Source organism: Dufourea novaeangliae, unplaced genomic scaffold (genome assembly GCF_001272555.1).
Source record: "Dufourea novaeangliae isolate 0120121106 unplaced genomic scaffold, ASM127255v1 scaffold146, whole genome shotgun sequence".
Classification (NCBI taxonomy): Eukaryota; Metazoa; Arthropoda; class Insecta; order Hymenoptera; family Halictidae; genus Dufourea; species Dufourea novaeangliae.
In genome coordinates this window covers 1,330,810-1,346,583 of record NW_015374023.1, presented here as the reverse complement: position 1 = coordinate 1,346,583, position 15,774 = coordinate 1,330,810, and the positions used below count along the sequence as shown (strand labels likewise).

Below are 15,774 nucleotides of genomic sequence, written 5' to 3'. Positions count from 1 at the left end.
GTGTATATGCGCGAAATACAGTGGTGACCCTCGGGGCGTACTCGCAGACACAGGACCGACAGCTATTGAGCTATTACACGCTTAAGTGGAACAGCCCTGACTGCACCAGTGGCGTGCCTTGCTGCTTTACTGTGCGCGTGCGACTCCGCGACCTCAAACTGGTAATCCGTTATACACGGGATCCGTGGACCTGTTCGAGCGACGGTAGAAAGCCCGTGCGCAACCGGAAGAACGACGCTGGGACACGGATAAAGGGAATACAGTAAGTCCTTGATGAGTGTTCGAAGGCTCCTGGTAATGTCTCGATGAGTACGATGTATTCGAGTTCGCTTCAGAGCATTCATGGGAAAGCGGAAAGGTATTCAGCCTCGTAAATTTGGTCTCTAATTTTTGCAGTCATCGAGGATTTACTGGTTGCAGTCCCATTCAACGCTGGATCAAGGAGGGGTTGTATCCCCGGGTTCAATTTTGCAACGTTGATCTTAATGTAATTGTAAAAATTGCATTTATATAATAAAAATATATGAATAAAATTTTGTATACTATTTCCGTTTTGAAATATTCAAAAATCGCCCTGAATGTAGAAATAAATCGGAACGTAGTTATTAAAATATAACGAAGCAGTGTTCGTATATTATTTAGTATAAATTTCAATCTTTGAAGATGTATGTAGGCGCTTTATTGTATTTCTGATTATAAAACTTTTTGTCCCCCTCAGAAAAATAAGATATAAGAAAATCAAATTGTATCCGCCCGATGCATCCCTTAAAGAGCCACATAATTCACTAAAACGTTTTCTGATACAACCAATAGATAAAGAGTTACTTTAGATAGTAGTTCTTATTCACCCACCCTGTGTTCCTCAAGGGAGTATCCACCCAATCTGCTAAATTTTCCCGAGCACAATACCAAAATACAATAACTTTCCCCCGTAAAATCTCATCATCTACTAACACCAAAAAATCATCCCTCCAATTTTCTCTAACGATCTATACGGCCCAACAATTCCTCCAATCGTCTCTGCACAAGTGAACTATCCTCCAGCTCCAAGAAACACCGTCCCTTCTCCATCCAGCCCTCCGATACCTCCTCCGTCCATTCGACGTCATCGTTAATTTGCCACGCTAATGAGCCACGGTTCGGAAATACCGGACCAGTTCTACTAAGAGTCCCGAGATAGATCGTTAATTAACGCCCCCACCTGCCCCACCCCCCCCTGCCAGGTAGCCTGGCGGGGAGGTTAAGCGTCCTCGAAAAGAATCTCTGGACCACGCGGTGGCGTCCGCGGCCGAGGTTACGCCACTGTCACGTGGAGGGGTGGAGGGAAGGTGGTTTCCGAACGTGGGGTGTGTGCGAGTGTCGCGCGGGGGTTGGTTATTTCACGGTCCACTCGCTCCACTCACACCCCTTACAGGCGACGGCGGCGACGGTGGCAGCCCCTTTCCAAATCCACCCCTAAGAATTAATTCGAGAGAATCGTCCGGCGGCCGAGCGACAGCCACCTCTTCTGCTTCCACTCGGATCATCTTCCTCTCCCCTGCCCCCCACCTCGTCGTCCCGTTCCCCAGTATCCAACGGGATCTTTCTTTTCGTCCTCTCCTTTCGCATTACCGTTCGCGTCGATCTAACGTCCTCCTGACTCCTGGCTTGATAACGATGTCGTTCCGAAGGGTCGAGAGATAAAGAAAGAGGCCTGAATGTGGGGGAGTTGGGTGGAGAAGCGCCCTTAAAACTGGGGACACGGTTTTTCATTGTCTCCGGCTGAACGGACGATAAGACCACCGATTCCACGGGGCTAATTTTTCTGGCCTGTTGTCCGATCCGCTTGAACCGGTACGTGGGAGATAACTTCCGGAGGGAACCGAGTTAGGCAATTAGGTTGGTTTAGGGAATGCTGGGTAGTAATGATTGGACCGTGGGTAGTGGTAACGATTAAGAAGCGAAATCGTAGGGAATCTGACGGATTTGATTTTCAGTGAAAGCAAAGTAGATCTTTGCGTTTTCGGTTCGAGGATTCAAGTACTTCCTTCGAAAATAAACAGAAGATATAAGAAATAATAAAAATTGGTCGGTTTAATATTGATGTGTTTAACTTCAAAATAACAGGATACAAGATATGTATCAGTCTCGTTACTATTACGTTTACTAAGGCTTTTTTACTCAGTACAGTGTGTCCTATGTAACATATAAATATTAAATGTTTTTTTTTTGGACATCCTGTACATTTAATTATTTTTTAGCAGTGCTTCGTATCCAAACAAAATAAGCATCATATATTGCAGAAATCAGACTGTTTTACCTTGAAAAATAAAATAGGAAGTTCATTCATTTTGAAGCGTTTGGCTTCAGCTATGTATTTCATTGCCGACAAAGCTTTGGTGAAATTGATTATCAGAGATTGCAAAAAAAAAACAATTTTCGTTGGAAATTTCGTCAAATAATGAAAAACAGGGCCAAACTGTGTGCGGTCAACACGTCCACAGCGGATTATTTTCCTCATTAACATCGCTCGAACGTCCGCTGACGATGACAGACGACATCCAATGAGAGGGGACACAGATCTCTTATGGAACGCATCGTGCGATATTTCATCCGTCGAGCGTCGAAAAATCATCCATCAGCCGGCCAATACGGTTCAGTTCCCGAAAAAATTACTCCTCACCCATCACTTGGATAGAAAAGCCTCTGAGGTTGTTCTATTATTTCACAATGAACAATATCATAAAATATACAGGGTGTCCCATATAATAGTTACGACAATTTTTCAAGCACTTTCGTTGATTTGACGAAAAAGTGTTTTAAATAAAAGTTGATCAGTTTTTAATCGGCTACGTGTTACAAAAAAATTTCAGTAAATTTTTTGAACGAAAGTGTATTTATTTGTAGCAAGATGGGTGTCCACCTCAGAATAATTTTCCACGAATACGTTTCCGTTCATTGATTCCTCAATTCTGAATTCAAATTCATTTCAAAGTCACATTGTACTAGGTGGTTGAACTCGTCTCGATACGATCAACAATACTTCACTTTTTATGCAAAAAAATTTCCGAAATTTGTTTGTAACATATAACCAATTGAAAACTGATCAACTTTTGTTTAAAACACTTTTTTATCAGATCACCAGAAGTGCTTAAAACATCCAGGTAAGTGTTACGTGTGACACCCTGTATACAATAAATGATAAAAAATTTAACCGAATAAATAAACCGTACCGAAAGCAGTAGAATATGTTAGAATTATTCATTTCAGCTTTTCCGTAAGCCTCTGTTACTCTTCTCCATTTTATCCTGACGAAAGTTAAAGCCCACAATTTATTCGTCTGTCCATTATCCTGACCTTCTTCTTCTCTTAAAAAAAAAAATCTGTTTTCATAGTCTGGCGCGAGTAACCCGATAGAAGAGCGATTCGGTTACAGGTGCAGCATTGTTCAGGCCCCAGCCATTGTGCCCGCCACAAGAATTTTCCTGTTCCTTGGTAATTTGCCGTATCGGTTGTCGGCTGGTTTCTAATTTCAGCATCAAAGCGAGACGCGGACGATTTTCCGTCAATTGAACCGCGGGCTCTGGGTACGAAGCACGGGACAACAAGGTGTCGTTGTGCGTCGCGAACCGTTTCGTGCACCGAACGAGTGTCGTCGGTCTCAAAGAGAGCCGAATATCCGGCCGACTAATGGCTCGCCTCGCTTAGCGACATCCTTCCTCCACCCTCTTTCCTTCCTTCTCGATCTTCTCCACGGGTAATGCTCGGTTGTTAGTCTCACGAGCGAAGAGGGCTCGGTCGTGGAAGAATCACCTGGATCCCCTGGTAGCTTGATAAAGAAAAAAGCGAACGAAACGGAGGACGGAAGACAATTAGGTTTCTAATCCCGATTCGAATCGAGTCCCTGGACGATGGGGCGCTGGTTGAGCGATGGGAACGCCGGAACGGGAGATTTCTTTTCTTTTTTTTTCGGGAACAGAGACGTCTGGGTTAGGTTTTTTTTTATAAAAGGAAATTTTTTTACCATATGTTCTTTGCTTTCTTTAAAAAAATTTTGAGAGGATGGGGTCTTATGGGAACGTCCATCGATTCGTTCTACGAGGAAATCGATGAATCGCAGCGACGAGACCTGTCGCCACGGAAACTGACTCAGGGTGGACACCAGGGTTGTTCAACGGAGAATAATTTCCGCGCCATATTGCTGACCGAACCCGATCGATCTTTCCTCATAGCGGGGCACCGTTCCGGGGGGGATTATCAGCGTGTATTCACCGGGCAAAAAGGCTTACGAGGTGTAACGTACGGTATTTATTTTACACAGGAACGTACCATCGCGTCCCGACGTGGTTCAGTTTTGCGTTCAGCACAACAAATTTGCTGGCTAAATCCTCTCTCGCGCTCGTCCATTCGCTCGCTTTCTCTCGTCTAACACGGACACACACAGTCTATCGATGTGTGTTCGAAGGCTCTTCGGCATCGACAAAGATAGGTCCTCAGGTGCAACGCTGATTTTTTAAGGGGTTACCTTTGAACTATTAAATAGAAGGGAAACTTAAAAAAAAACAGCCGTCATTTTGTAAAATATTAATATTTTCAAAATCGGCTCGGAAAGGTACTAGTTCCTTTTGTCTACTTTAATATAAAATTTTAAAAACTTGTTTCAGGTCAAAGCCCACAGAGATATATCTATTTCCTTCTGTTGATATATAGCTCAATTTTTCAGAAACCACTAAGGAAATAACATGTAATAAGATGTATACCTTGAATATTTAATAAACAATAATTCTGCATATATAAAAAAATGTTTTAATATTCCCTCCTATTTAACAGTTCGAAGGTATGTAACCCCTTAATGAGGTTTCGAACCAGTGATAGAGCTTGGAATCCCGAAGTCAACGATATATGTTTCAGCCGCATAGGGCCAGTGGTTTGTGAAATATTTAATGTTCAGTGCCGAGGAGTCTTCGAGCACTCATTCCTCATTTACTGTATTTCTCACCTCCTTCTCCCTGATACACGTTAATTTTCATCACGCCTTAGAGCCTATCGAGCATCCAACCCCCCGAATAAAATCTACTTCGTTTCGCAACGATATACTCTTTCGCAAACGATCAAACGGAATATGTTACAATGGCGACGAAAAACTGTTCGGAAGTTAACTCCCTGTCCGCTCTGATGGAAGTACAGAGCTTTCCACACTGATACATCACTTCACTCTCTCTTTCTCTCTCTTACACACACACACACACATACCAACACACGCTTTTTCAACCGTGCGTATGTTATTTTTTTTTCGTTGCACGCGCATTTCGTTACTCGTCATTGCGGGCCCGTTCAAACATCATCGCCTGGATATTGGATTGAAACGCGAGAATAACGGGTGTAACGCGGTGTTCCCAACGGTTTTATATACGGTTACTTCGTTCGTTTAATTTTTTAATTATATCCCGTCCCGGGGTTTTACGCGTCTCCCCACCTCCCCCAAACCACCCCCTCTGCAATCGAGCGCGCTTGTTATTCTTCGTTCACGTATCACCGCGTATTTATCTTTCCGCTCGGACGATAGATTCCCCAGTTATTCAGCCACCCAAACCCTCTCCCGCCAAACACAGGCTGGAATTTAAACGCCCCGACAATATCCTCCAAAGGACACGCTCGTTTTCTGCACGTCGAACCCTCCCCCACACCCCTACTTTACCACGTAAACCGATTACCCTATCGAGGCGACCCACGTGCGGGACGATCGACGCGAACCGATGCGACTGGAACAATCGGCCCCGACACTCTTCTGTAAATCGCGCGATAATGTTCGTACGGTGGACTGGGCGATCATTCGTCCTGTTGTTCGACGATCCTGATCGCGGAATCGGTTAATGGCGATGAGATACTCGCGATACAGTGATTCCTCGATGAATGCGACACGAACGACGGAACAGAGTAAAGAGAAGCTAAGCAGAGGCTCAGTTTCGTGCTGGAAACTAATTTATGAGGGGCTGAAAACTTTTCCGCCTTGCCACGAATTCTCCGAAGCGGATTCGAGTTCGTCGCACTCATCGAACCATTACTGTAGTTGCGCTTGATTCGATCATCGTCGCGAAACTGGGGAGGGTGAATTCACTGTTTTCGGCGGAACTGTATGGCCGTGGAGATTGATGAATACTTTCAATTGTTATTTACAATCAGTGGAGACATTCGCAGAGCTGTCCGAGAAAATTTGAAGGAAACACTTGGGATATTTCTATGGTTGTCACGAGAAACGCCGCGTGTCATGTGTTTCCACTTTCGTGATATTTTCGTTGAACCATTTTGTAAATATTTACCAATTCTTCATTTTCATTCTAATTATCTATCATTGAAAATAGAAGATTATTAAATTAAAAGATAAACAAAAAGCCTCTAGCGAGAGAATCACCCCAAACAGGGGGTTGAATAGCTAGGATATGTCAGAGGATTAAACGTAAAATATTCGCGAGATGGAAAAATCGAATTTTCTTCGTGAAAACCACAAGTTCCATTCAAAATTAACATAGACACCACTCTGCAACGTTCCTCCCTACGCACTCTATCGATCGCTACAGCCCTCGATCATCATATTCGAAGAACCAACAAAAGCAACCCACATCATCACCAATCAGATCCGCCCAACCATCCACGCATACCGACCACATAACCTCGCGAAATTATTGCACAATACGAAAAAAAAAAAAAAAAAAAAAAAAAAAAAAAAAAAAAAAAAAAAAAAAAAAAAAAAAAAAAAAAAAAAAAAAAAAAAAAAAAAAAAAAAAAAAAAAAAAAAAAAAAAAAAAACAGAACAATCTCGAAGCCCGCTCAATGTACATCGCAACGAGAACCATAAACCGTAATAGAAAAACTAAGAAAATGGATACCTCCTTCACTCATACTTCACAAAACGAAATCGATGGAGTGCAGATAGCGGACACCTATCTTCATTCGGCACACCAACTGTCCAACTGACCCTGCGGAAAGTTCGTCACGTTCCACGAGATTAGCAACACCGTGTGATCCTGAACCGGCGGATGAACACCGAGAAACATCATCCACAAAAACGACACGTTCTTTCAGAGTTCCATGCTTCATCGTTCGATCCAGGTAAGTCGATGTGTCGACGACTACGAGGGCAAGGACGACATCCGCGAGCGTCGAGTTCGCTACGCGTGCGGATGCGTGTGCGTGTGAGGATGCGTCGATAACGCCAGCCCGGTCGAGGTGGGCGTCGTGGTGGGCGGCGGTCCGGCGGCGGTCACAGGTGTGCCGGTCAGATGATGACCGAAGAACGTCGGACCGGTTGGCGGATAAGGTGGCGCCGCTGGGTGATAATAGCCAGGTGGCGGCGGCACGGGAGACGGATGATGGACGTGGGCATGAGGATGTGGATGGGCGTGCGTGTGTGGGAGAGGGTGTTGGTGGGGGTGGGTGGCGAACAGGAACGCTGGCGCGTAAGGCGGTGGATGGGGTGGAGTGGTTGGCACAGTTGGACTGTTCACGTCTAGGCCTGGATTCTGCTTCTTCCATTTGGTTCGACGATTCTGAAACCAGATCTTCACCTGGGTCTCGGTTAACGAGAGGGACAGGGCTAGGTTCAGACGCTCGCAGACGGACAAGTATCGAGTGGTTTTGAACTTGTTCTCTAGAGCGACCAGTTGCTCGTACGTGAACGCTGTCCTTGCTCTTCTTGGCTTTCCACCTGTGCTACCGCCGCTGCCACTGGTACCGTTTTGGCTAGATTGGTTCTGGCTCTGGCAACCCTGAGCCTGGACACTGCCGGATGAGGATGAGGACGACGAGGACTGTCGTTTCTTGCAGTTGGATGATTGAACTGGACCGCTAGACGTGCCAGTCTCACGATCAGCATTTGTTGATTCTTGATCGGTCACCCTCATCTCGACGTCCTCGTCTTCTTCTTCTTCATCCTGGTCCTCGTCCATGTCCTCCATCCCCGTGTCCGGTGTACCCTCCTCGTCCTCCTGGCCGCTGCCGCAGGCGAACTCGCCCCGCGAGTCCCCATCTGAAAGCAATAACGAGAGGAGGATCAGCGTCTCGTTGCGGAAAGATCCAACAGGGGGTGGAGAAGGAAAGCGATAGCGGTGTTGTGTGACGAAAATTGATTATACCCGGGGATAAAATTGCGCGGGTGGTGTCGGTTTACTTATGACGGAGCGGTAACGCGAAACCGGACCGATGTTTCACACCCTGTTTCACGAAGACGCGACATGGGGGAGGAGTGGAACGAACCGTTTGCGGTCCTACGACGCGTTGTAAAAGTCTTTCATGGTCGGTCGGGAGTATGAACGGCGTGAGGCCTGTCGTTGTGGAACTGCTAATGGTCTGATTAGTGCTGGGGGTGAATCTACTTGCAGAACCGGTTCGCGAAGAGATTCAAAGATTGAATTAAATCCATAGAAATCAAATGTTTCGTTTTAGGTCTGTTGTAGGGGTCTGAGCAGCATAGTAAATCTACTTAGAAGATTTAGGTCCCTTGGATAAGTGATAGAAAATATGATTTAGTAGTAGTTGTGGAACTGCTAATGGTCTGATTAGTGCTGGGGGTGAATCTACTTGCAGAACCGGTTCGCGAAGAGATTCAGAGTTTGAATTAAATCCATAGAAGATGAAGTGTTTCGTTCTAGGTCTGTTGAAGGGGTCTGATCAGTATAGTAAATCTACTTAGACGATTTAGGTCCCTTGGATAAGTGATAGAAAATATTATTTATTAGTAGTTGTGGAACTGCTAATGGTCTGATAAGTGCTGGGGGTGAATCTACTTGCAGAACCGGTTCGCGAAGAGATTCAGAGTTTGAATTAAATCCATAGAAGATGAAGTGTTTCGTTCTAGGTCTGTTGAAGGGGTCTGATCAGTATAGTAAATCTACTTAGAAGATTTAGGTGCCTCGGATAAATGATAGAAAACACGGCAATGTTTATTATTCTCGATTCACGTAAGAGGGTGAATTGAAAACTTCGCTGCCTATTAGACCTGGATCATTGCATTACTACATCGATGGACCAAATGTGAAGATTTTAAAGGGGACTATACTGAAAAATAATGTCAAGATAAAATGTCCACGGACTCCTTTTGTCAGTTTTATTTGTCGGGAACACAGGAGTCATGGACATTTATGGACAATAACCCTTTCGTTGCTATAATTTATGGATTAGTACCTTACCATCTAATTAATCTTATCGATTATCACTCACGATTTTATTTTTAACACTAACCGTCAGTCAAACGACTGGTTTTAAATACGGTACAAATAGGTATACAAAAGTCTCGGTACGGTTAGTGCAAAAGTTTTCCACGCGTCATACCTCTTGTACTAGTCTTAGACAAATAATAAACCCTCGAAAATGAACAAAGACTAGTAAGTGGTAGTAGCAGTGCCATAAACAGTGAACTATTACGCGCATAGGCGACCTGTTCAAAAATAAGTAGCTTATCATTTGGATCCCATATCATTTAATACCTCCAGAGGACAACCAACGAAAAAGGAAGCCGAAGACTGCGTCTGATCGGCCGACCGCGGGGGCCAGCGAACCGATTCAAACGCGGCGACCTGGACAAGAGGTACGCGTTGGCTGGCTGGCGATACGAGCTCGAGAGAGAGATAGGGGCAGAGATAGAGAGAGAGAGAGAGGGACAGAGCTAGAGAAAGAGCGGCCAATCGTTCGCTCAATGAGAGAGGAGATTGGAGATTCAATCAGCACGCAGATGTCCCGGGGACAGATATTCCCTGGCTCTGGTCCGTGGAGGTTGGGGGCGCCCCTGGGAGGTCTGTAGGGTGGGGATAGGTTGCCGGATGGATAAAACCAGCGACAGAAAAGGACAGGTTATCGAGGGGGGGTCGAATGGGTGGGCGAGATTGAAAGAGACAGAGAGAGAGAGAGAGAGAGGGTAGAGCATGGGATATCGGGATCGAGGGGTGTAGAAGCAGAGGAAGATATGGGAGAACGAAGGGAAAAGACAAGCAGACGACAGAGAAAGAGACAGATAGAGAGACTCGGTGGGACTTTATCCCAATTGCCGTGGCTCGTGGCCCATAGCCCGTAGCCTAGCACCGGGCTTGGAAGCCCGTAGGGGGGCCACGGATCGAGAAGGTTTACGCCGTAATGGGATTTGTATCTCGTTAACGCGCGATCGTTCTTGCCCCGTCGTACAGGCCGCCGACCGGCTGGCTGCCTGCCTGCCTCCCCCACTTCTTCTTCTTCTTCTTCTTCTTCCTTCGCTTCCTTTTCCCTCGAACCAACGCTTCCGCCAACAGCCAGGCGACCTCACACAAACCCCTGAACGCATACACACACGGTGTGCACCTCTGCGTTCCGATTGATTGCTTCTAATTGAATTGCGTAATTTATATTGTTCCTCGGTTTTCCGCGACCCTTCTCGCATGGTCCAGTGGTCGGTTTTCAACGGTGTCGTTGATACCTACGGACTCTGATTATACGGGGTGAATCCGTGAATTTTTTAGTCGTTCGAAGGCCTGGCAGGTTTGTTCTCGGTGGTCAAGGGAGTCGTAGGATGGTTGGATCGGTGGATAGCGACACATGGTCGACAAACGTTTCGCTCAATTAAGCCCAGCTACGCCGTCCATAACGAACAACCTCTTATCGCGTTTATCGAGGTTTTATAGCGTTAGGAGCATGCCTGGAGCATTTATCTCGGTTAGATCTTCTTCATTAAGCACGATCGGACGCGGGTTTCAGCGCGAGAGAAACGATCGGAGGGGGCTAGGAGACCGTCTCCCTTGGGGCCCATGTTAAGGGTGCACAGGGGAACCGGTCGTGACGCGGGGGAGCGTCACACAGTCAGGAATAGTTCTTTCGGTTTTCCTCATTAAGCACAATGACACGGAACGTTTGACGGCGATTCGGTGGATCGATTTGGTAAACAGACGGATGCGAAGTGTTTTGGATCGAGGGCCTAGAAACGTTAATAGAGGGACGAACGAGACTGCCGGAATTGAGAGAAATGAGTGCACGACGGTGAACGATGAAGAGGCGTGCAGACCTGGGAAATCATGAGGATCGTGATTGATCCAATAGGGGATAGAAATTTGGTTTACAAATATACTTTGTAAATTGTCGCTGATCAACGGAATATCCCCTGATCGTCATTAAATTCGGTTCTCTGCGGTCTATTCGAACGATCGGATTTTCTGTGACGTAGAACCATCTGGTGTAGTAGAGAAATTTCCCGTTGAACGTTTAGGGAGTTAGCGGAGGGTCGCGACAGCGATTAGATTTTCGTTACATTGTCAGGACAAGGTTGCAGTGATAGTTGTTTTGGAATGTTTTCGGGAATTTCTCGGGAACTTTGAACTTTTATTTAGAAAACAAATTCCAGGGCTCCTTAACCTCTCAAGCCATTGACTGCATCTTTCTGCTATCTTGTACGATAAACGATGTGTTTGCTCACGATAAATACCAAGCCAGGAGTCACAGTAACACCGTGTTTTTAATGCTTGGATATCATGAAAAAACGTTCCAAACATTATCACTGACACGATAAAATAGGCGCCCAAGATAGATTCAAACTTTTAGCCATCTCAAAACCACCCAACCAAACTCTTAACCAGTAATCTCAAAGCACTTGAATGACAATTATTATATTACTTCAAGAACCAAGTTCACGAACGTCTCTTCCAGAAACATAACAAGTACAGAATCATCCAATCCCAATCTATAAATGATACCAATCTCTGAATCTCAACTAGGAAAAACACCAGAATCAGAAGATTCAACGTTTAACGTTACCTCGTGCGGCCTCCAGAGGGATAATTACAATTTTTCCAGAAATCTAGCGGAAAATCCTGGTAGCTTTCGAATCATGAACCGAGGACTCGCAGAGCGAGTAAGGGGGAGGGGGACGAGTGCGAGTTTCTCCGAAAGCGAGGGGGGTTGGCGCGACCGAGCGCTGGCTGTTGGGGGGTGGATCGAGGCGCGACGTGAAGGGAGAGGGAGGGAGAGAGAGAGAGAGAGAGAGAGAGAGAGAGAGAGAGAGAGAGAGAGAAGTCATTATGATGCAGAAGAGCCAATTTTCTGGGCGGCTTGGCGCGATGCGACGCGATACGCCGCGATGCTGCGCGATTATCATAACAACCGACGATATTATTCCGTCGGCGGATTTGCTGTGAGTGAGGGAAGGGGAGGAATGGGATGGCTGGAACCACGTAGGGGCTGAATCCGTTGCCAGCAGTTGAAACGGATCTCGTCGATCGGCCTGCCGTTGATGCACTTTTAATGGGTGGGTGGAGAGGGGGTGGAGAGACCCCCTGGAAGATGGATGGCCAGGGAATCGTGTAATCCCCGATACCACTACGTCCGTTCGAAGATTTCCACGACCTCTCGAGCTTGGTCTCCAGATACGAGATACCGTGTGTGCGTGTGTTTTTTTTTTTTTCTCTAGGCTCTTCCCAACGCAAGCAACCGAACGACAGTCGGTTGATTTCGTTTGCAAGCCAGTGTCCCGTACCGGGATAAAGGGACGATAATGATGGGGTTCAAGGACTGGTTAACGCAGATTAGCGGAGCAATTTGTCACGCTCCGACAGGCCACCATCGCGGAACCGTCCCACCTACCCTCTCCACCATCAACGACGGTGGCGGCTCCTTCGTTCTGTTTCTACGCTGTTTCACCCCCTTCGCGTGACGCTTCTTCTTCTTCTACCTCGACGGGGCTCCGAGGCGCACCTTATCGGCGGACCGTCGAGATTCCTCTTATCTGGACTCCATTAAATTCGAAAGTCAGCTGTGAAATTGGATACGCGTAGGAGGATCGACTGGCAAGGTTCGATCGTATAGGTGGATAAGATTTTCTGCCGGGGACGGACGGATTTCCGGATGCCGAGGAAGAATTTAATGAAAGCGCAATCCTCGATGCACTAGACCGGCTTATATTCGATCAGCTGTCGCGGAACATCGGAAGACAATGGGGAGACAAAGTATTTGACAACGAAGCTGAAGTTATAGGAAAAAATAAGGGCTACTTTCCCAGGAAATACCGGGAATCGTTGGATATAATGGAATTAAGTCTGAACTTAATCTAGAGCTCCCTCCATATTTTTAATTGTTCAGCTAACCTAGTAAAATTGTCTGTTAATTGGTGAGCAATGACTCCAGTATATTGGAGCATCACAAGGCACAAACCAGTTCGATGTGTCATTAGACCCCGTGACGAAGCTACCAAGTTTGCAAATATTGAGAAAATAATTCCACCAGGCCTCGGCTTACACCCGAAAGCCCCAAAATAATATGATGCCGGGTGAAGCCTCAAATCTCTGACTAAGAATCCTCGATATTTCTCAGTTATCGATGAGTCCCAAAGACATAGGCGGGCCAGAACGATTTTGTTTGTCAGAATAAAGATACCGTGGACGTTTCAGGAGCAAAATACGTCGCGAGAACTCGTTAATTGGACAGTTCCACGGGTTCGTTTAAACGGATCAGAGACCATCGCGAGTGGCCCTCGGGAGAGAACGCGCGCAAAAGCGGAGACTCACGCTGGGGCCCTCTCTCACCCTCCCCCATCTGTGTTCCGAGTAACGGCGTCTACATCATCGCTTTTGTAGGAATCCCCTAACACGCAAATAACTTCGAAACGCTTGTGGAAAGAGGCCGTCCTTAACCGTCGTCTAAAGTTAGAACGAGGAAGAACCGAGAGAAAGGGAGACCGTCGGGTTCGAAGGGGGAAGTAGGAGCGCGAAAAAATATCGTTCAAGATCACGGGGTCCCCGGGGGACGACCAGGCCCATATGTTCCTGAAGAAAAAGGCACCGGGTCCGTGTTTTGGCGAGCGGTTACGACGTCGGAAGACGGTGCGCGTAGTAAGCAGGAAGCAATAAAGATACGAGCCCAGGGGGGTTTTGGCAAGTGCAAGACACTCAAGGATTAAGGGACTTTGGTCCCGCGACGGCGAAATATTCGTGGGGATTAATCGACGTGCTGCGATTAAATGGTTCACGATTACGATCCTCCTAGCGGAATGGACTGTTCCGACTACTGACAGGCCGGTGAATTGGCAGATTAACCGAGTGTTCTTTGCAGATGTTGGATCAGATGGACGGAAGCTATTAGAGGCGATTGTCGACGGATTTGTATCGCAGATTCGTGATCTGCGAACGTTCAAGCCTAGCGATCTATTTACTGTACTTGATATATTATAGATGGTTTTCTTTTGAGGAAAATAGAGGTTAAATACTAGTGGTTTTCTTAATACGTTATATACACAGTGAAATGAAAAAGAGTTCATATTTTTTCGGGAAGATAGTACTCGTCAAATGATGTGAAAAAGTCGTAGTAAACATGGTTCGAAGGAGTAATATTTTCGGAGTTATAAATAAGTTTTTATTTCGGTTAAGGAAAGTGTAGTATCATACAGAAACAATGAAGATAATTGTAAAAAAACTAATAGAGGTTGTAGAAAACCTTCTGTAAATAGGAAAAGAAGAACTGATAAGGCAATCCACTCTAAGTCACTTGCTTTAAGCGATACAGAAAATTGTTTATAACTTTGAAAATATTAATCCTTCGACCTATGTTTATCAGGACTCTTTTTCATCATTTGGCAAGTGCTGTCTATCCAAGTCTCTAAGAGTTAAGCAGTAAACAAAGTATTACGCGTGGTAGGGAATATTTTGATCAGACCACCTATTCTACTGATACCCGTTCAGCTACCAAAACTATTCATCGAACCTTCGTCCTGCAAAATATCAAGCAACTTCCTCCAATAACAGTGGCAGACCAACTAATTGTTTCTTGCAATACATCAACCCTTTCGTTACAACGGACGATAGTACCTACTCATTGATATTTAGATCATTGTCACCTGCCGCCGGCTCCGAACGCCGCCTTGATAAGAAAACTATCCACGATAATTTTTACAACGTTAAAGAACAGTTACATAAATCCAAAGAAAATAGTAAACCACCTTCCAGTAAACATATCCAAAAGGAACGATTTTTCGCCCGTAATACCGTACCGATACTCAAACACCCAATTGTACAAAACATATTAATCAATATACAGTAAAACATCGTTGAGTGCTCGAAGGCTTTTCGGCACCGAACATTAAATATGGCCTAATGCGATTAGAATAAATATCATTGACTTCAAAATTCCAAGCTCTGTCACTGGCGATAAACCTCATTAAAAAGTCACCGTTACACCTGGTAACCTCTCCTCGTCAGTGCCGAGAAGGAATCGAGTACTCATCGATGATTTACTCTACATCTGAATTCACCTTCATGCACGCTATCGGCCCGCCGATGCCGCCGATGCTGTATAGGATTGTGCACGACCCGTCCGCCGGTGAACTTGTTCGGGTCGAGGATATTCTCCACGGAGAACGCCAGACACCTCTTCTTGCCCTGCACGGTACTTGACGTGGTGGTGATGGTGCTGGTCCCGGTCCCGGTGGTGCGTGCAGTGTTACCGGAAGTGCAAACGGTCATTACATTCGATGCAGCGGCGGCGTGCGCGGATATATACACAGGAGTCCCGTGGCCAGTCGTTTGGCCACCGCTCTGAACACAGGAGAAAGGGTGCACACCGCGGTTCGCGAAAGGATTGAGGAACTGTTCAGACCCAGCGCCTCTGGACGAAGGAGCAGTGAGATCCACTGGGCTGCTGGGATTGCTCTCGTCGACTTCGTCGCGACAGACATCAACCTCCACGTCTTCATCGTCCTGGTAATTCCCGTCGCGACTTCCAGGATGATCCTCCTCCTCCTCCTCCTGCTCCTCCTCATCTTCTTCGTCCTCCAGATTTCTTCTAGGCGTAACG

The 15,774-nt window shown here is 46.1% G+C and overlaps 1 protein-coding gene across 1 annotated transcript; it reads right to left on the bottom strand.

The window, feature by feature from the left end:
• Positions 1-7,148: 7,148 nt before the first annotated feature.
• Positions 7,149-15,443, bottom strand: LOC107189224 (homeobox protein slou-like). Its single transcript, XM_015577709.1, has 2 exons — positions 15,233-15,443; positions 7,149-8,005 (listed from the first exon to the last, which is right to left on the bottom strand). The coding sequence occupies exons 1-2, from the start codon at positions 15,441-15,443 to the stop codon at positions 7,149-7,151; spliced, it is 1,068 nt and encodes a 355-aa protein (XP_015433195.1).
• Between the last annotated feature and the right edge of the window lie 331 nt (positions 15,444-15,774).